The sequence below is a fragment of the Crinia signifera genome, chromosome 2 (assembly GCF_055691185.1).
Source record: "Crinia signifera chromosome 2, ASM5569118v1, whole genome shotgun sequence".
Taxonomy (NCBI): Eukaryota; Metazoa; Chordata; class Amphibia; order Anura; family Myobatrachidae; genus Crinia; species Crinia signifera.
This window is the reverse complement of record NC_139218.1, coordinates 34316765-34338995: the sequence shown is the minus strand read 5'-3', so window position 1 is coordinate 34338995 and position 22231 is coordinate 34316765. Positions and strand designations below refer to the sequence as shown.

The window sequence follows — 22231 nt, the reverse complement described above, 5'->3', positions numbered from 1 at the left end:
TTAGTGACAGTGGTGATTAGTTGGCCGTCATCCTTCTAACACGTTCTTGGAAATATCCTGCCATCGAACGTCATTTCAGAATTTAATTTTTTCGTGCACCGTATTTGTTTACCCCTTCAGTGGTGTGTTTTTTTTTTTTTTTTTGGGGGGGGGGGGGGGGGGGACCGTTCCCCACTGGGCAAGTTTTTTTTTTTCTTCTTGGGAGCTCTCACTAAAAAAAAACCCCACCAGTAAGGCTGGTTTCACACTGTCCGGCTCCTGCCGGACGGTGAAATCCCGCACGGCTTAAAAGCCGTGCCGTCCCTGCAGTGTGTAATGGACAGCTATGTGTCCATTCACACAGGACGGGCACGGGTAGCAGCCGGATCTTTCCACTGCAGTGTCCGGCTGCCGTGCCGTGGCCGTCCCGTCCTCACAGGTCAGTGTGTGCTGAGGGCGATGGGGGCCTTTCACACACACCGGTCATTTGGTGTCTGGTTTTAGCTCTCCACCGCCCTCAAACTGACGTCACTTCAGTTTTTACCCTCAAATTTACATAGCACCGGCTCACTGAGCCGGTGCATGTGAAAGAGACAACTGTCAGGCAAAAAGCCGGACAAAATGTGTCCGGCTTTTTGCCGTCCGGACAAAACCGGAGTGTGTGAAACCAGCCTATCTCCCGGGTCCGGGCAGCACCGCTGAACACTCAATCAGCCGCTGCCCGGCCCTGGTCGTCACCATGGCACTTGGAGACTTTTTCCACCATCAGGAGATGACTTCTTCCACCATTTACAATATTATTTTCAAGTACCCCCAACCGGTCTGCAGAGTACCCATCGGGGTATGGGTACACCAGGTTGGGAACCGCTGGGTTAGAGGTAATAATTAGTCTTTTAAGCTGGGCACATGTTCTGCTAAAACACAAAGCTATATGGTTGACTGTGATGTTACAGCCGCTCCCCCGCCGAACATGCATTCGATGACGATGTAGTGGTGGATTTGTTTACAACACACTGGAGCCGGTAACATCGATAGTGATATAGGGGGGTATTCAATCCATCTGAATTTCCTTGGCAGGCGAAAAATTTGCAATAAATCGCTGATTAGTATCCAATCACGGGGGGTTTCACCCATTTTTGAGGGGGTGAATCAGGATGGGCAAAAACGGCCACAAATTTGCTAAAATACGCAAATTTGTTGTAATTTCGCTGATCCATGTGGTTTTCGCCGATGCTGCATTTTTCGCCCAGGTGAAAATTCAGGTGTGGATCAGTTGGTCACCAGCAAGTTGTTAGACAGTCATTGGGTCGACATGTGTCTACATCGGCATGCAGGAAAGTCTACGTGGTTTAGGTCGACTGAGTCATAAGGTCGACATGCTCATTAGGTCTACATGGGTTAGGTCAACATGGGGTTTTTCACTGTTTTTTTACCCCAATTTATTTTTTACGCTCGGCACACTATTTTATTCTCCCACCACACCCTAGTGGATGGTAGGGCATGAAATACCGCCTGTCGGCTCAAAAAACAGTGAAAAAACCTCATGTCAACCTAATGACTGTCTAATAGGTTGGCTGTATGACCGTATCCTGACAAATCAGCACTGGGATTGAATAGGGCAAGTCAGTTTTGACCTGGCGAATAATTGGCCTGGGATTGAATACCCTCCATAGTGGGTACACACTAGACCAGGGCTGGGCAATTGCGGCCCTCCAGATGTTGAGGAACTACACATCCCAGGATGCTTTGCATTAGTTTTGCTATGTGGCCATGCTGAAACTGATGCAAGGCATGCTGGGATGTGTAGTTCCTCAACATCTGGAGGGCCGCAATTGCCCAGCCCTGCACTAGACAATATGCACAATAATATCATTAAATATATTGTTTACAAAAATCGTGCAGTGTACCCAGATTTAAATTGTTAACTTTTGTAAAACAAAAACAAGCAGCCCCAGGCCACACTAACCCAATCTCTGGTACTTGTTTCCTAGCACGGCGCCCAGATTTGCTACGTACGCAAACGTAGTCAAATCGCATAACGCAAAGTACTAGCATGCGATGCAATTTTCACGTTCCCGCTCCCTGTGATGTGATCACATGTGATGGGTGCTTGCACCTCTGGCATTGTTTTGCGTCACCCCCTGTATCCACGACACCCCGAAGCATGGCGAGCGGCAGCGGAACACATCCTCCGACCTATTCATACCCCCACTATCCATGTCGGCGTGGAGTTGATTGTATATAGTGTGGCGAGCCACCGAGCCCAAAGCGTGGCGAGTGGACGCGGAATTCATGTAAAGTAATCCGCGTCCCCTCGCGGGGCTCGCTGCGCTCACCACGCTATATAAAATCAACTCCACGCCGACGTGGATAGTGGGGGTATGAAAAGGTCGGAGGGCGCACTCGACACGCTTCGGGATGACGCGGATACAGGGGGTGACGCAAAACAATGCCATGTGATGGGTGCTTACAATTGTAATCACATCTGATGGCATGGGTGCTTGTACAATGAAATATCGCATCGCATTTGGTGCCATGCCATCCTATGCAATATTTCATTATATAAGCACTCTGTGGACATCGCATCGCACAGCACTATACACGGTACGCAATGCGATTTTCCTACGAAGAATAGCCCACTAAGCTATTTGCTTAGTGGGCGCCGTGCTAGGAAACAAGTACCCCCTGTTTTACTCTTATACTAGTTAATAATAATTGTTCTGATTAGCAGTGTTAGTATTTACGGCTTGTACATGCAATTTTTCAGAAATGTATATATTCAATTCTATTTGTGTATCATTTTCTTTAAAAAATAATCTTGTTTGTATCACGTGTTGCTTTCTTATATAGCAACACTTTATCTAATAGCAAATGAAGTCATCACAAATGTGTTGCTTGCAAATGTTAGCGGTACAATTAAGGTAACTGTACTGCCGGGGGGGGGGGGGGGGGGGGGGTTGCCCAAGTGTAAAAGCTTTTGAGAACCACCGGCCTGGATTCCAGCAGAAATGTATTTCGTTGTTGGACAGACGTAATATTGACACACTTGGTTTGGCAGGGAGCTACAGCGGTCCGGCATGTATATTACATGTTCCAGCGCATTGCTGCATGCCAAAGCTTAAGCTAATCCCGTCGCAGCGGCGGCTTACACAGAGATCTTATCCCTCTAACATCCTACATTTCAATGTGTTCTGCCTGTACAGTGATCTCTGGGGCCTTCTGCTACGACGTGGTCTTGGACAACAGGCTGGATGACTGGAAGCCGACAAAGGTTAGTTGGAATTGGACATGAATGTACGAGGTGCATGTGGTTCTGCTCCAGCTTTCAACCTTCACAGATCACAAAGCGACTTAGCCATGATCACAGCTGCGGTGCCACAACTTCATTTCAGTGATCGCAGGAAACGAAGTTGATGTCTAGAGGGTAATTGTTTTAGTTATGGACTAAGACCTATCAAAGGTGAAATGACATTAGGCGCTATGACATCACCTGCAACAGGTTTATGTGTGTGTGATTGGTCAATGGGAGCATTGTGTTCGTATTCCCCAATGTGAGAGAAAAGCCCGGCCCCTCTCAGAACATGCTACAAGATATCAAAAGGATAAAACACCTGAAATCGGTGTAATTTCTGGAGCATTTTCTTTGACTTGAAAAGAGGTTTGATTTATTTGGATTTCTTGTGGCCAGTTGGTGGCGCTGTTGATCTTCCAATTCCAACACACTGTAAATGTGTTCCATGAATAGCCATTGTTACAGAAATATCTGTGATGGAGAAAGGGGATTGTAAATGATCAGTAAATATAAGATCTGATACCCTTTCTTGTTACATTTAAATATATATTTTAATGCAGTGCTTTGTGCTTGTATTGTGACTGCCCCTTCACATGTTATGGGTCATGAAGTAGCCCTATTGCTCTCAGAAGAAAATGCTTCTTGGCAGCTTCCTCCCTTAGACCACAGGGTATAAGGAGTAAGCTGACCCGGTGAGATCACTGGAGAGCTGTTCTTTTCACGCTGTGTGTTATGTACAACGCAGCAGCTATCTGTCCTCTTGACAAATCCTCTTTTTAAATTTTATTGGTGCACAAAGTGTTCAAAAAATAATGAATTCCACAATAACTGAGGGCACGGTTTCCTGTTTTTGGTAATGCGCTAGTACGGAGGTCTTTGGTGTGCGCTATGTCTATTATATTCAATGCATATTTAGTAGGCGGTTTTCTGGCGCAATGGAAGGACATCAGAGTAGGGCGCCATTGCAGTAGAGCACTGTGCAGAATTATAAGGCCATCTAGTGGCGAGAAGAAGAGGACACAAGCTGAAGTACCTTAAATGCGAAATCATTTATGATTTGAAAAACTTAAACTTATATTGGTACTTCCTTATCTTTGTGACCACCGCTAACGCCCATGGAACTTACATACTGGCGGACCCGCGAGGGGATAATGGTGCAGCTAAGCATCAATGGTCCGCTCGCCACGCTTCGGGGGAAGTGGCACACTCCATTTGCCACAACTTTACTAAAGGTAATACATGGTGGCGTGGACACTGGAGGGTGCAAGTACCCGAAAAATCCTTATGTAGCGGTTGACGTAACTGGCGTAGCAGTGTCCGCAAAGATGAGAAAGTACCCTTATATTTTTCAGTGCATATCTGGGAGTATTTAATGGTACTTTTAGTACCAAAAAAAGGCTTCTGTTGGCAGATCCTCCATTTATTTTTTTGGGCAGCTTCACCCTTGTTTTTCCCTTTGGAAGTGCCACCCCTTTTTTTCCCTTGGCAGTGCCACCCCTTTTTTTATTCTTGGCATATCTAACCCCTTTTTTTTTTATTCTCGGCGGCTCCCCCCCCCCCCTTTTTTTAAAAAAAGGCCTGTGACTTCTATAGCACAATATGAAGGATGCCACTTAGCAGCATTTCCAGTAGCATAACAACAAATAGGGAGAGCATAGAAAGTATAATTACAATCTCCTGAAAATGGGTAATTATTTCAACATCGATGAACGCAAGTTTTCTGGTTATTCAAAGCATTTTTCCTCAGGAACTCGCTACAACAAACATCCTGGGTTTTAGCAGTGAACAGGAAAGTCTGCCACTTTTAAGCCCCGTACACACGGGGGAGATATATTGCTCAGTTTCTCCTTTTCATCAGCGACCAGAGATGGTCGCTGATGAAAGGGAACCTCTGCCGGCGGTGCCTGGCAGAGCAAGCTCCTGCAACCAGCGATTAGAATGGGGCTGAAAACGGGAGAGCGCACCTGGCGATTTATCGCCGGGCCATACTCCCATCACTGGCAATATGGTCGCCTGCGACCATATTCCCAGCGATTATAGCCCATATCGCCCCCCGTGTGTACACAGCTTTATTGTCGTCTATGTATGCAAAATACTATTGCCCCTTGGGGCAGGTTTAACAATGAGTAAAATTCTTGTCACCACTCATTACTAATGTTATATGTTGCGCCAACCAATAGGCTCCTAACTGTCTTTGTGTTTAACATATGATATGAGCTGCAAAAAAGATCTGGAATATGACCTGAAACGGCGCACTGCTGCCTATGAGCTGTACTTTCCCTTGGTTATCACCCAATAACCCTTCAAATACAAAACACAAAACAATAGGGATTTCCAAATCTTGGGCGCAATACTTGAATAAAAATGAGTCTGAAGCTCTGTATCTTCAGATACCTGAAGATACAGAGCTTCAGACTCATTTTTATTCAAGTATGGCACCCAAGATTTGGAAATCCCTATTGTTTTGTGTTTGGTATATGATATGAGCTGATGAGCTGATTGGTTGGAGCTCCTAAGATTATTACCGAGAGAGATTAATTTATTTCCAGTTCCTTATATAGCGCAGCAGATTCCGTTACAGTGTCTTATATAGCGCAGCAGATTCCGTTACAGCGTCTTATATAGCGCAGCAGATTCCGTTACAGTGACTTATATAGTGCAGCAGATTCCGTTACAGTGTCTTATATAGCGCAGCAGATTCCGTTACAGTGACTTATATAGTGCAGCAGATTCCGTTACAGTGTCTTATATAGCGCAGCAGATTCCGTTACAGTGACTTATATAGTGCAGCAGATTCCGTTACAGTGTCTTATATAGCGCAGCAGATTCCGTTACAGTGACTTATATAGTGCAGCAGATTCCGTTACAGTGTCTTATATAGCGCAGCAGATTCCGTTACAGCGTCTTATATAGCGCAGCAGATTCCGTTACAGTGTCTTATATAGCGCAGCAGATTCCGTTGCGCTTTACAATAGTAGACAGTGATAAAACAAACTGGGTAACGACAGACAGACTTGGAGGTAGGAGGGACCTGCTGCAAGCTTACAGTCTATAGGGACATAGGAGGGAAGCACAAGGGCAGGCACCAGTAATAGCATAGCAGTCCCACCAGGTTACAAGTCCAGAAGGGAAGCTATATAATACATAAGTGCCTCAGAGGGTTATGTGTGTAGAACTTAAATATGATAGGCTTGCCTAAAGAGGTGAGTTTTCAGGGAACGCTTGAAAGTTGGAGGCTAGCGGAGAGACTTATTGTGCGTGGAAGGGCATACCATAGGGTGGGAGCAGCCCGATGAAAGTCCTGTAATAGTGAATGGGAGCTGGTGATCCGTGCGGAAGAGAGACACAGATCTTGTGCAGAGCGGAGTGGTCGAGATGGGAGATATTTTGAGAGATCTATGCTGGTGCAGTATGGTTAATAGCTTTATATGCGACAGCAGACAATGGACAAAGTGCGCCCTATTAAGATGTATCCACCACCAATAGTGAGACCTGGAGTCTGGTCCCATATTTGGCTGCCTAGCATAACCTATTGAGGTCTTTGGCACTACATTAAGGAGTGATCTTGAATGTCTTCGGGATATTACTCCATTTCTTTATCCCTCGTTTTGTATGGAAATTTACTACTTTTTAGATGCGGTCATGCATCAGGATTGAGATCTACAAAGGATCCACTCCCTTGCTTTTGCCCACTGTGTCTAAATTGAAAGCTGTATTACACTGTGACTGAAACATCTTGTCCTAAAGTTGAGTTGCCTGCTGACGGTTACCCCTGAGGAAGTCGTAACGACGAAACGCGTTGGGTGTCCTTTTATACTGACCGTTATAGAATCCATGACTCCACACAGATGAAAAAAGTGTTTTATTGTTATATTTTATCTGTTTTATATTAAATTTGTTGTATCGTGACCACATTGTCACTATTTGTTCTATTGGTGGATACATCTTAATAGGGCGCACTTTGTCCATTGTCTGCTGTTTCTTCCCCTTCTCCCCCACTAACAGGGGGGACCCACTTAGTTGCTGCCCACCCATATATTGTAGCGCATTGAAAGGGTACTCCTCCTATTAGCTTTATATGCGAGTAGAAGGGTTTTATATTACATACAGTAAAATACAGGCAACCAATGGAGGGACTGGCAGAGCGTCTCACGATGTCAACACGTTGAAATTTGGGACAAAAAAACGCAAAAAACTTGTGACCTTTTGACTGTTGACCTTCCAACCCGATCTATGCAGGATATAATGCAACAGCAAGTTATACTTCACATGCAGACATTATGGGGGAAATTTACCAAGATGGGAACCAGACTCCACATGGACGCCGCCATGGGCAACCAACCAGATCCTGTCTACTATGTTCTAGAGGGTTCTAAAGAAATAAGAAGTATATTCTGACTGGTTGCCCACAGCAACACCACATAATAAGAATATTACTCGCTGTTAAACCTTAAAGGCCCCATACATCAGAAAGATATTGTACCCAATCGTACAATCTCAACTGGTTGTATGATGGATTGTAGGATTGGTCCTCTGATCAGAAGTGCTGCATCAGTTGATCAGTTGGGTTCATAGCTAATTGCATGTGCTTTTAAGCACATGCAATCGGTCGTTTGAATGATCATACAATCGGCATCATTTGAGTGGCAGTTTAGGTGCATACAATCGATTGTGAGACGACCGGTCGTATGCAGCAGCTGGATTGTATGACAGATTGTGATTACATTGTGTGTCCAAAAACAACCAAGGACTGCCGGCGAGTTGAAGGGAAAGTTGGACACGATCGTAAATGTAGACTGGTCTTTCTGATGTATATCCACCTTAAGGCCCCCTTACACTTGTCAAACTTGTCTGAGGGATTAGTTGGACCTGATTGACTTGAGATTTATCCTATGTGCAAGAGGATCGATCTCTTGGTTAGACCCAATGCGCACGGGAACGTGCATATGGTCCTACAGCTTCAGGCACATCAGATTTGGTCAGATAAATTTGGCCCAATCCATCTGAATTGGGTCAAATCTGACACAATCTGTGCAAGGGGCCCTTTTAGTGTTTAAAAAAAAAAAAGGGCTACTTTTTCATCTGGTTTGGTTTTGTCATTTCCAAGTAGCAGATGTACTTGTTACCCCTTGCCTGGTTGTGAATGCAGTGTGTATAAAGAGAGAGATACAGTAGCTCTTATGCAGTATTCACATTGTGTGACCAGTAAATAATACAAATGTTTCCCTGTTTTTTTTTTTTATTCTGAAGGAGAATCTTCATTCGTTCACGAAGGATGCACTTAGACTTATAAAAAAAGATCTGCCATTTGAGCGTCTGGAAGTAGAGGAAAAGGTTGCAAGGGAGATATTTCTGCATAATCCGTGAGTTACTTTATTCTGTTGTAATAGGTGATTGTCCTCTTCAAAAACCCTAAGAAGCTGTTACAGTATAAAAAAAAAAGAAACACTTATGGAATAACCTCCTTTCAGGACTTCCTATCAATAATGAAGTGGGCTTGGGGGGGGGGGGGGGGGTTCTATTCATTATAGGCATCATGTCAGTTTTTTTTTTTTTTATATGAACATGTTGGATATTTTTTCTGAAATGTGGCAGTGTGCATTAAGCAACTGCTGAAACATTTTTTTTTTTAATACTCAGGTTTGCGCACCACGGTACAGTCCGCTTTCCACATCAGCAGCACAAAGAACATGTTCATTCTGCTGTTCACAATCTAATTAGGCAGGGTATGGGGGCCTTATTAAAGATGCCTGGATGCCACAGCGCACTGAAGGTTCTTCCTAATAAACCAGTCTGTGAGATTCAGCATCTGATTGCTATGTTGCCCTGGGCTGATTGCTATGTTGCCCGCATTGCTGCTGCTGTGGTGGACGGAGCCATCTGATTATTAGTTTGCAAGCCCTTGGCAATGGTCTGTATTTTCTGCCTGCGTGTTCTTTCTCGGATTCACGCAGGGCAGCCTTGGGCCCAGTACAAGCGGATAAAGCCGACGTCTCTGCAGCCTATTGAACACTATTGTGATTTCATTTAGCTCGGGCCTATTGTGGCTGCACGGAATACACACAGCACCGGCGGCTTCGCTATTCGCAGGAATAACACTGAGTTGCTTGAAAACCACGGATCTATTCTCATGCTCATTTCTTGTAGAACAAAAGTTTTATAAAGAAATGTTTTTATGCACTTTAGTATTTATATGTTGTAGATTGCGGCCCTGCTGCTTTTGCCTTCTATGTCAGCCTCGCGATTGTGCCGGACTTGAAGTATGTTTCTGATAAATGTTTATATAAAAAGAACGTGTATAAAGGGCACATTTAAGCGGTGGTTGTGCGCTGTGCTGGATGAAGGCGTTATCGACAGGTCCTGACATATTTACAAGGCTGATCAGCTTTTTAATTAACACCCCCTCCCCAACACTTCGAGGTGTATAGGGTCAACTGTAAGTCGACGTGTATGAAGTCAACACAATGTCGAGTTTTTTTTAAGCTTTTTTATTTTTTTATGGTGCCAATTTCTAGATTTGTTCATGTGGACTCCCCAATTAATGTACCCATTCCCTCATGTGGCTCACCTTCCGTCGGGTCATATGCCTTGCTCCACTGTTTGGTTGGTACAATATGAAAAAGTAAAAAAAAAAAAATGAGCCGGAAAATCGGGAAACTCATGTTGACTTTTACGCGTGTCGATCAGGACCGTTTTGACCTTTTTTGCTTGTGTCGGTCTAAGTCTCTCATTATGATTTAGAATTTCCCCATTACGGTACAGGGTAAGGATGTATCTGTGCCTGAGTCTATATGGCTAAATCAAATTGACTGAGGGACTCATTAAGTCACCTGTGCTTAAGCATGCATATTCTTAGGACCTGGACTGTAATTCAGGTGCTTTGGGAAACTGCGTTAAAGCATTAATCAGGTGTAATTATAGGGCTAAACTGTACCCATTCCCACTATACACAGTGTAAGGGGGGCTGTTTGGTTGCCTGAGACCCAGCTACTGATGTCTGTGTGCTGTCAGTGCAGTAGATTATATGCCCAATATATGAATGGGCCCTTAAGGGTAGAGAATCCGCTTGAAAAACGATCCAGCTGTTGTGAATTGTACTTCCCAGCATGCACTGGCACAATACTGCTGACAATAGTGGCAGGGTATGCTGGCATTATATACATACGGGCATTATACACAGGTGCGGCAGTGTATACATACGGGCATTATACACAGGTGCAGCAGTGTATACATACGGGCATTATACACAGGTGCAGCGGTTATATTCATGTGGGCGTTATACACAGGTGCTGCAGTATATACATACGGGTGTTATACGCAGGTGCAATGGAATATACTGTTGGACGTTTGGTGAGTTCCAATCAGAGATGTGTATATATATATATATATATACAGGGGAAGCTAAATGAAATTTCGGTACTTGTTTCCTAGCACGGCCACAATCGCAGGCATCGTGTACCTTAAAGTTAAGGTACACCATGGACGCGATGGACCTGATTTCCTTTGAAATCAGGTCCATTTTGCCGGCAAAGGCAAAATCGGGGGCATCGCGTCGGTCGCGTGCATTAACATGGCCCCCGACGCGATGTACGTGATTTTGCCATAGGCTTCAATGTTAAAATATTTTTAACATTGAAATCGGGAGCATCGCGTCGGTCTTGTGCCATTATAATGGCACAAGATGAGATGGACTTGATTAAGTCCATTTTACATAGGAAACAATGTGAAATGGGCCAATATGATCCATTTCACATTGTATATGGCCCCGTCATGGGTGAGCGTCACCCCACGATTGACGCCAACCCGAATCGTGGCGAGCGCAGCGGTGCGCGTCCTCCGACCTTTTCATACCCCTACTATCCACGTCGGCGTGGAGTTGAGAATGTGGCGAGCGCACGCGTATACCTGTGAAGTTATACGCGTCCCCTCGCGGGGCTCGCCACACTTTATATTCTCAACTCCACGCCGACGTGGATAGTGGGGGGATGAAAAAGGTCGGAGGACGCGCACCGCCACCCCTCGGGGGCTCGCTGCGCTTCGGGTTGCCGTCAATCGTGGGGTGGCGTTGAGGGGGTAAAATTGGGGGTCTGGGGAATACTATACATTCAATCCAATGTAAAATGGGGTCCCAGGGGCCCTATTCACATTTGATTCAATGTAAAAATTGGGTCGGTCGCATCGCATGCGATGCGACTGAAGCGATTTTTCCGACACGATCACCCCGATGCAAATCGGTGTGGCCGTGCTAGGAAACAAGTACCTATATTTCTCCTATTGTCCTCTCTACAAGGTTATGAGGTAAAGGGTTTTTCTTTGGCCAGAGTTCTAAGTGAAATGTGTGTCCCAAGTCTAATGCTACCTACACTTGGAGGACACTATGGAGGTCATTCAGGTTTGGTTTCACCTGTGATTTTCAGCATCAGGCTGTCATTGATTGACAATCTGGCTGACGTCAGATCATTACTTGACTCGCCCCCCGGCTGCATTACCGTGCTAAGCCATCACTGGTGGTTCCAAGGAAGCAACAGTAACAGCACCTCCAGCCTGAATGACCCCTATATCTGTAACTTCGGAATGATCTCTGCTGACCTGACACCTCCATATTTAGCTAGGGCCATGGATCAGTCATTGCTGTAGTCTACTGCTGGAATACAAACCAGCTCTGTTAGCGGTATCGGTGGATTCAAAGCTCTAGCAGGTACAGGGAGTTCTGTGCAGGGTTTCCTATTTGCTGCGGTGGAGAAGGAGAGAACATTTTTTTTTTTTTTTTATCTAAAAGTCGGTGAAAGATGGGTTACAACTCGACTCTTAAAGGGAGTATCAAGGAAAAAAGTTTCTTCCCTTTTGTTACTTATTGGCACATTAGCTATGTTCTGTATAGAGATAAGACACGTGTTTCTCTCCCAGGTACAAATTGATCTTGCTGGAAGAAAAGGCGGCGCAGCATCCCCAAGGGAAGGTGATGTTACACAGGTCAGTGTTTATCTGAACTCCCATACACAGGGGCGGCAGGAGGAACAATGGGTTATGTCCGATCCATTTCCCTGAGAGTAAGACCAGTAGAGTCCAAACTGATCCGAAGGTTCTAAGGCTGGGAATGGAGAACACTGATTAAGGATAACGTAGCTACCCACTGTTTAATAGACAGCTATGACTTGGCCTTTCTGTACTGTCCTTTGATTCATAGGTTGCCTTTCAATTTTGGGGCGATGCTGAGATCTTTTAAGCGTCCCACGTGAGAAGGCATTCTGCAGGTTAATGGGGTTATTCAGACCAGATTGCTGGGCTGCGAATCCTAGGCTGGGCGGTTATGTATAGACTGCTTATACCTACAACTTGCATGTGCGATAAAATCCAGAATTATATTTTTTAATTGCTGGCCGTATGGATGGAGTCTAACGTCCGCTCTGGCCCCGATCAGCTGGTTTTAATCGCACCAGCTGAGTTACACACAGACCAGAAAATGCATTATATGATGGGTGAGTTGTGAATATATTTGCAGATAATCGCAGCATTGCACAGCGCGGGATTTCTCTCTGGCGGGGCGGCGGCTATCTGATCACGGAGAACCGATCCAGGTCTAAGTAACCCCCAAAGTACTTGTCATAAGATTCTGCCCCACCTGCGTGAGCGCTAATATCCCTGTATGTCCCAGTAGGGGGGAACATCCCAGTTCCTGTTAGATTACTTTCTTATAGATCAACATTTTTACTCCTAAACCATAAATCTCTATTGAGAGTTCTGCAACTGGTTGCAGCATGGGAGGAGGGACCGGGTGGGGATACTTTTGGGAATGACATGGGTATGTTAGAGGAAGATGGCATGGCGGGGGTGTGCCCTAATATATTATTACTAGGCTAGTGATGTCAGACTTTGTCTATGCAAGCAGTATATATAGAATGTAGTAATGTGCTGTATATTACTCCCAGTGGTCAGTATAGTATATATCGAGTCAAAATGTGGACTTTGGTCTCCCATTATATATACCAGTTTATTTGATTTCTCAGTGGCTGATTGCTTTACAGCTGCTTAAGAGCCACGGTGCTTGTCTCTGCTTGGCTGCAAACCAAGGTCACTTCCGGAGCCACGGTGCTTGTTCACACAGTCTTAACTCTGATTGGCTGCAAACCAAGGTCACTTGTGGAGGACCATGGGGTGCAGCCAATCAGGGATAAGTCTTGGTCTGCATTTGTGACTGTGTAAAACAAGACTCTTCCCTGATTGGCTGCATACAACGGTCTTCAATCTTTGACCATGATGTGCAGCCAGTCAGGGACAAGACGGTGAACATGGTCCATGGTTAATAAAATAACCACCATTAAATTGCAGATTAAGCTGCTGTAGATAATGTGTACTGTTTGCTGCACTGTTGATTCCACTAGTAAGAAAACCTATACATCTATAGTGTAACAAATGAGTCATGGATTGCTTTCACCTGTTCTACCATTCAAGTGACTCACGCCAACTCTCTTGCCCTTATTCCTGCAGATTTGGTGAATTTGTGGATCTCTCTGAAGGACCTCACATTCCCAGGACCAGCTTTTGTATGCAGTACGAGGTCACAGCCGCACATTCCCTGCCCATCCCCTCTGAGCATGTTAGACGCTTCCAGGGCGTTTCCTTGCCTGGGCAGTTAAGGGTAAGGCATAGTGTCTGTGAGCACGCCTGGTCTTTGTACGCTGAACTTGCAGGTGCCTGGATCACGGTTTTCCTTGCAGGCACTAGGTGGGTTACTCTGGTTCACTCGCAAAGGCAAATTCACTCTCAGGTGGACAAAACCATGTGCGCTGCAGGTGGGGCGGATGTAACTTGCAGAGAGAGTTACGTTTGGGTGGGGGTGCACTTCAAACTGATATCTAAATTGCAGTGTAAAAATAAAGCAGCCAGTATTTACCCTGCATAGAAACAATATAACACCCAAATCTAACACTCTCTGCACATGTTACCCCCCCTGCAGTGCAGCATGGTTTCGTCCATCTGAGAGTGATTTTGCCTTTTCAAATGACCCAAAATAAGCCCCTGGGTGCACTGTATCTAAGCTCGTACATGCTGTTATGACAGACAAAGCTACTGAGGGGATGCCGTCTCCACTGGGAGCTTTATTGAATATAGTATTTCCTGCAGCTAATACACACCTTGGGTGGTGAGATGCAAATTGCCGGTTACTCGCTCATTTGCTGAATGGCTGCAATAAAAGTCCCGGCTTCCTATTGTGCATCAGAGATGCGAACAAGCTTTTCTGTCGTCTTCTCTGCTGGTGGCAACGATACGGGGCCATGGGCGGCTTGTCTGGCTCGGCGAGGGCAGTGTAACTTGGGAAATATTTTTACTTGGACTCTCACTTTAAATTAGACCATAACACTGCATTGCAGTTTGGCAATGTTCCTATTACTGTCTTGTGTTCTAAGTGTTTGCCTGTATTGTGTTCATACCGCTGAGATCCTTTGATTATTTAGGCGTTCAGCCCTTGACGCAAATCAGTGTTCAAAATCTGAGAGACCATTGCAAAAAAACATTCACGTACCTTTGGAAAGGGTGCATTATAGATTATATAGGAGATACTCGTGTGTTCTAAATGTTTTTATTTTTTTTATTTTTAACCATGTCTATACAGTTTTAAATGAACATATTTTTTCTTTATGGCCTCACATTGAAGTCCTGCTATTCAAGACCAGGATTCTATTGTATGAATCATTGTGCGTAGTTGGATTCTCTCTTTCATGTCCTTCATAATGAGGAAGGACGGCTGTTTACAAATGCTTCAGAGAACCCCAAGTGGTCGGAGACTGGCTTCTTCGTACTTGCTGAGTGCTAAGCAGAAATTGCAGCATTCCGCTGGACCCAGAACAGCTTGCTTTTATTCCTCCCTTCTTAATAAGGAGCTGGAGTTTCTGAATTATTAACTCCTGCGTTGGATTTGAAAGGCCGTTCTGTTCCGTGTCCCTGTGTAGGATCACGCTGAGCTGGCAGTTTGTTGTCAAGGCCAAGGGAGGAGTGTTGTGGCAGGTGCGGATGATTGCTGAACGCTTCTGAGCATGCTGTAAGTCAGGGGTAGGCCCTCCAGCTGCTGTTGAACTACACCTCCCAGCATGCCCTGCTACAGTTTTGCTTTTTGGCCATTTTGACACTGTTGCAAGGCATGTTAGTAACCCCAACCACCACCTGCTAGAATGTGGTGTAATGCTACTGTACATTTTAGCACCCTGTACCTTTCTAGCACAGTTTGATCTGTATTTCAGTGGAAGAATACAGACCAAACTGTGCTAGAAGTACCACTGCAGTGAGTGACATCCCAGGCAGAAAAGGGGAACTGCATGGATTTTGAAAGGTGCAGAGTTTTAGAATGAACACCAATTACAGTACAGAAGAGAAATCTCAGTACGTATGGAGCTGTCCTAGTGAGTTGGTCAAGTACGGGAGCAGGTGTGGACTGGATGTGGCTTCTGATTGAATGACCGCAGCTCCTATGCAAGCAGGTGCTACACTGACTCATTTCCATTCTAGAAGCTGGCAACTCCCACCCCTTGTCCCCCTACTCCAGCCCATAGCAACTAATCTGCTTCTACCTTTAATCTTATAGAATGTATGTGGTAAATGCTATCTGCAACTTACAGTATACACTTGTTTTTTTTAGAAGGCGTAACACATTCCCCTAGAGCAGTGGTTCTCAAACTCGGTCCCCAGGACCCCCACACTGTGCACGGTCTCCAGGCCGCCCAACAGGTGCACTCATTACTGACTGACACATTTTAATAGATCCACAGGTGGATCTTTATTCTGTGTGGAGACCTGCAAAACATGCACTGTGTGGGGGTCCTGAGGACTGACTTTGAGAACCTGTGCCCTTGAGGGAAATGTATCAAGCCGTGTAGAGGGATAAAGTACCAAGCAATCGGCTCCTGCCATGTTGCAGACTGTGTTTGAAAAGTGACAGTTGGGAGCTGCTTGGTTGGCATCACGCATGAGATAACTCCTTTTTATTGAATGAAGAAAAATGAATGTATTTTTTTGTTTAACTAATATTATTTGCGTTAGCGGAGAGAGTTTGCCTGAATCATTCCCCACACGTACTGTAGATGACTGTCACTCTCTTTGCCACAGGCTCATCACACAGTTTGGAATAAATTACGAACAAGAGCCCAGAAACTGGTAAGAGGACGTCATTTCACAATGATACAAACTTGTTACATGTTTGCTGTAATGTGATTAATTTTTTTTTTTTTTTTATATTTATCTCTTATACCAACCAATCCGCTCCTGCCATTTTGTGAACAAAGCCTGTAACCTGGCAACTGATTGGATGGTACTTTTAACTCTCGATCTCTTTGATCTGTCTCCTCTCAATGGAGACTGTTGCCTCACGCGCAAACATTTGCTGAGGCATGAGACACGATGTACCTCATACCTTAGCAGTGGAACTCTGTGAATGTTGCTGCGCACGTTGTACAGATCACACAGCAGCCTCATTAATGGCACTGGTTGCTAGTCCTATCAGTGTGACACGAGTATTGGCTGCCTTTACCATGTTTAGCTATAATGTCAAGTCACTCAGCGCCTTATAGAAAAGGAAAGGACATATGTTTTTGCAGCTTTTTTGGCACTCGTTCTGTTAAAAGCCTCACGGAACACACACGTTGCCAGCAATTCCGTCTGTCGGCGTATTACCGTTTATAGTGGAACTATAAACACTTAAAATAACAGTTTATTTTAGTGACAACTATCTAATCCTGCGTCTGTTTCTGATGAATGAGTAATGATTAGTGACAATGCACTGGGATATCATTGGCCTATGCTGATTAGTAACTGCCGTAATAATGATGGTTTCTTCCCGGTCGGAGGTTTAAAGGGGCACAGACCTGTTTGGGATATGTGCAGGAGAGTGCATGTGACGATACGGTCTGTAGCAGCAATGCGCACTTACCCTCCTCGAACCTCTACCTTTTCTAATGTCAGGTGAATCAATCCTGTCCAAACCTATGTTCCTCCAGCTGTTGTGAAACTACAAGTCCCATCATGCCTTGCCACTGTTTTACTATTAGCAAATGCTAAAACTATGGCAAGGCATGCTGGGATGTGTAGTTTCACAAGCTTGGCCATGCCTGTTTTAAAGAATACTTGATAAATGCTAGCTCAAAGCTGCTTGCTATGGGCAACTTCTTCACTGTATAGAATGATTGATTGCAAACCCCCCCCCCCCCTTTTTTTTTTCTTTTCATAGTCCTCCGATTGGTATCCAGTTTAAAAAAATAAAAAAAGTCAAGTGGTTTTCTGCGCTGAAAACCCCAGCAGGGCGTAAATAAACAACAACCTCTCCCATGGTCCCTGTGACGCCTTGTGGTTTCCGCTCCATCTTTCCACTGGGGTGCGGGGTGCTGGGGAGTGCAAGGGTTCCTGGAATAATTATTTAACACACGCACACGCATGCACACTTGGGCTTACACACACGCTTACACATGCATGCTTACACACACACACACTTACACACTTTTACACACACGCACACTGTTGCAGGAGACAGAATCTTGATGCTGGAAGACCCTGCTTCAGAATGTGAGTAATTGCAGCCTAATTAAGGTAACTGGAAACTTCCAATTGCTTAATTAGTCCTCAAGGGGGCTGCCAGAGCAAGTCAGGATGTATGTGGAATACAGGCGCAGTGATTTCTATAGAAATCGCCGCATCCCGTGTTCTGTCCTGCAGTTGGATACCAAACCTGCACCGCGGGCTCTTTTAATTTTCCCGCCCACAATTGGATTCCGCCGATCGCGTGAAAGTGTATCCTGGTGTTATCGTGTTTTCCAACAGACAAACGGCTGCCTGATCCCCTCTCTGCTGATCATGGCGACATAATAATGAACGGATCCAATCGTTAACACTTTTCTAATTTCCTAAATTATATATTTAATGACTAATATGCAACCTCACAACGATTAGATGTAAATGGAGAAAGCAATTAACCAGGTGGATTTGGATTAACCCCCCCCCCCCCCCCCCTTCTAATATTTCTCAGCTCCTAATGATAAGAGTAAAATACATTGTGCAGGTACATTCTATTGATTGGTTGCTGTGGACATCTTCTAGACCTGTCCGCCCCGAGCAGGCAGGGGCACACCTGCATTCTTGGGTGGTTCGCCCAGCGTTTCTATTGGCGCGCCAACTGCTTTTTTTGTTGCACGCCCATGAAACACCGGGGGTCCACCATGGGACGCCCCCTGCCGGTTAATAAGGCAAAAGAAAAACTTACTGAAGGCTCTCGCTGCGGGGGACTGAACATGCGCATTAGCACCTATTCACAGTCCCTCACCATCAGGGATGGGGACGAATTCGGACCTGTGAGAACAGGTCTGAATCGCCCCAAAATTGCGAAGCACTCCTTACAGCACATCGCTCTGCCTCTTACCCGTTCACACTGCCCCTGAACCCGCGAGCATCCGGAGTCCAACCCTGGTCAAGACCTGGGTTGAAATCCTAGGAACGTTGGACCCAGGAAAATCTTTCAGGACCCTTTCACACTGACCAATTTCCCGGGTTGTTGCTCGTTCAGCACTTTTGGATGGGGTTGTTTGCTTTATGCGGCTAAATCATGACTGAGTGCAGAAGGAAAAATGGAATATTCCCCCCCCCCCCAATCCCCCGTCACTTTACATAAACAATTGAATTCCTCCCTGAGGGCGGTATTCAATCCCCCGCTGCTATTTCCGATGGGGGAAATAGCGGCGGGCGCCTATTCAATGCTGCCTTTCCTGACAGCATTGAAGAGGCATTGCGGCAGAATGGACCCGACTGCTTTTAGAAGCAGTCGGGCCTGTTTTGCCAAGTATGGCCGTGGATTGCCGAGATCACAGCAGTAGCTCCATGATCCACGGCCGTTTCCGCGGACACTCCCCCTTTTCGTTGTTCGCCAGGCGGGATTCAAAGTCGAATAACAGGCCAGCGAGCCAAGAATGGGCCGGGGTCACGACTGTCGGCCCCCAGGATGGAATACCTCGCTTCTTAATGTGTTCATTGGGAAATATAGTATCTGGGGATATTCATGCTGATCATGAGAAACGTTAGTACAAGTTAGTACAAACGTTAGTACAAGTGTGTAAACACTCGCTGGTACCTGGCCCCGTAATATGTGCCCTGCATTACTGTTCTATCTGACTATTGCTGCGGTACTATGATTAAACTTAGCAGTAAAACTGAAATTTGATTGTATAAAGGACATACATCAATAAAGTAGAGTACTTGTGGATGTTCCATCTGCGCTTTCTCCCCCAACCCCCCCATCTCTGTTCTCCTCTCCAGTGTGCTGTGGTTACAGCTAAGACTGCAGGAACGATAGCTAGCAGGCAGGAACACAACAGACAAGAATAACTCTGTCTGAACTTCTCTGTGTCCGTAAACAACAATTGATTGAACGAACCTGTCAGAAAACATCCGTTACCTCTTCATGGACCTGAGACTGAATCAGGGCTCAGGTGTATAGAACGTGCCTGTCTTCTCACTGCAGGCTGGGAACACATCAGTACTACAGATAAATACACCGCATGCCTCTGTTTTCTGACACCACCACATGTTACATACTGTAGGTGGCTCCAAGTTCGCACACATTACATTTATTACACCCTTTGCAAGCATTGTATAACATCATCATACAATGGCATTAATGGCACAAGGCTCCCAACACGCATCGGCTTATATACAAGTGTAACTATATCACTGTATGAATAACAGTTACAGTATATTCACATTGCGATTACCAAGTAAAAATGAATCCTGTACAGCAGTGATGGGCAGCGGATGGACCTAGGGTGGGTGACACCTGGGTGTGGCCCATATACCCCTACAATGATGCCACAGTGCAATGTGGCAGCAGTCTAGGCCAGATTTGCATGATCAAACATAATGGAATAGCCCGCAAGTTGTAGGCATGATTCCAGCAAATTAACCTATACCGTTTAAGCCAATTATATAGAAGGTGTAACCAAGGCAACGTGAACGTCTTGCCGTTACAGGAGTCTCTCGGCCAGATGTACTAAGTTTGAAAATGTAAAAATATGGAGTGTGTTAAACCACCAGCCAATCAGCTCTTAACTGCCATGCTACAGGCTGTGTTTGAAAAATGTCAAGAGCTGATTGGCTGCAGCATTATCCCTCTCCGTTTTATCACTTTTCAAGACTTAGTGCATCTCCAGTACATCTACTGGAGGAGAATAACTGGAGAGGTTTGTGGAGTCTCCTGGCACTAATACGTACAGCATAAGGAACATCTGAGCCCACTGTTATTACAAAGCCAGTGATGTATAGATTATTGCAGCTGTGGGCAATGTCATTTCTCAGAGGCTTCACAAACGCCCTACATATTACCAGAGGCTGCATGTTGTACTGGTGCAAACGGCATTTTCAATTTAAAGAAAGAATATTTGGAGATTTGTTGGACCAATAAACATTATTAGATCATAATTGTGGTGTTTATAATGAGGCTTCCGTGGTTTCTGTTGCCTTTAGAGAACTATCACCCCCTTGTGTCCAATATACCTACTGTACAGATTTCTTGGCACAAAGGCTGATCATATCTTGCAGCGTGAATGTATAATTACAGCATTATCATATCCGTACGGTTACAGTTATATTTCCTGTCCCCACAGGTCACGGAGAAGGAAGCGAAGGAGCCAGAATCGGAACCTTCTGCGTAATTCGGAGACCTCTTTCACTTCTAAATTGTTTTTGTTTTTTTTGTATATCCAAATTAAACTGTTTTTCCCTTTTTTACTTGTATATTTGTCATGTCAGGTTATTGTCAATGAGTTGACCCATCATTCCATGTTTCCTGTTACTCTCATCGGATACCATACACTTGCGATTTTGCCTGATTTCACCTGATTTCTTGCTCCGATCTGCCGGAATAGGGTTAAATCGGGTTGTATGGGGGCCTTTAGATTTGCGTGAGAAGGTGTTCAAACTGAAATTTTAATTGCAGTGTAAAAATAAAGCGGCCATTATTTAAATATATCATTAATATCATTAAATATAGTGTTTGTTTTCTCAAACCCAGCTTGCCAGCGTGGTGACGCACCGTTCTGGACTCTCCGCACTGTGTGGCTGATTTAGACCTGGTTGGGGAGTGCGCAGGCACATAGGGGCAGATGTATTAAGCCTTAACAAGAGATAAATGCAAGGGTGATAAAGAGAGATAAACGTCCAGCCAATCACCTGCCAACTGCCATGTTACAGGCTGTAATTGAAAAAAGTCAGTAAGGAGCTGATTGGCTGGACGTTTATCTCTCTTTATCACCCTTGCATTTATCTCTTGTTAAGGCTTAATACATCTGCCCCATTGTCGCTTGTGTGAATGTGCACACCACGGGAGTGAAGGCCTTCAGCAAGTTATACACTCGCTGGGGCATTCACATAATGGTGGATAGGCAGGGAGGGTGGTCCCGCAGAAATGGGGGGGCGTGCCCATAGAATCGCTGGGCGTACCTATGCAAACGCAGGTGGCTGATGTCACATGTCAGTGCCCGCCCCCCAGTTGGCCAATATCTGTGCAGATTAAAAATATAGGCTTACTTTTATCTGCGAGGAGGGGGGGGGGATCATTGCATGGTGAGCGACCACCGAATGACTTTTGTTCTGTGCGGCCGCATGCTGGCGGATGTGTAAGCGTATATGCATCGTATTGCGGGGATTCTGCTGGAGGGGGGGGGGGGGGCGCAGTATCAACAGGGGAGATGGTAGGATGATAACCTGCTCTCTAGGTAGCGTATGACCTACTGTACCTCCTGTGACCCCACTTTTGAAAGCATCAAGGGCACGGAGGCCGCTTTCCTTGTGTTGAGGAGCGTTCTATTCCAATCAGCGGAGTCCTTAAAAGCCTCTTCAAAGCCCTTCAAAGCGAACATGTTCTGTAAAGTGCTTTCCTGCGCATATTTCACCATTGAGAATGGAGTCCTGCTTCTACACGAGCGTCTGGTT

At 45.3% G+C, this 22231-nt stretch overlaps 1 protein-coding gene across 1 annotated transcript in view; it reads left to right on the top strand.

The window, feature by feature from the left end:
- The window catches only part of MRPL39 (mitochondrial ribosomal protein L39), a 62080-nt gene extending 41048 nt beyond the window's left edge, over positions 1-21032 (top strand). Inside the window, exons 5-10 of the mRNA XM_083171882.1 lie at positions 3183-3250; positions 8522-8634; positions 12179-12244; positions 13760-13910; positions 16373-16420; positions 20905-21032. Coding sequence (XP_083028008.1) covers positions 3183-3250; positions 8522-8634; positions 12179-12244; positions 13760-13910; positions 16373-16420; positions 20905-20952 — 494 coding nt within the window. The 3' untranslated portion in view covers positions 20953-21032. The remainder of the gene's footprint in view (positions 1-3182; positions 3251-8521; positions 8635-12178; positions 12245-13759; positions 13911-16372; positions 16421-20904) is intronic.
- Positions 21033-22231: the final 1199 nt, after the last annotated feature.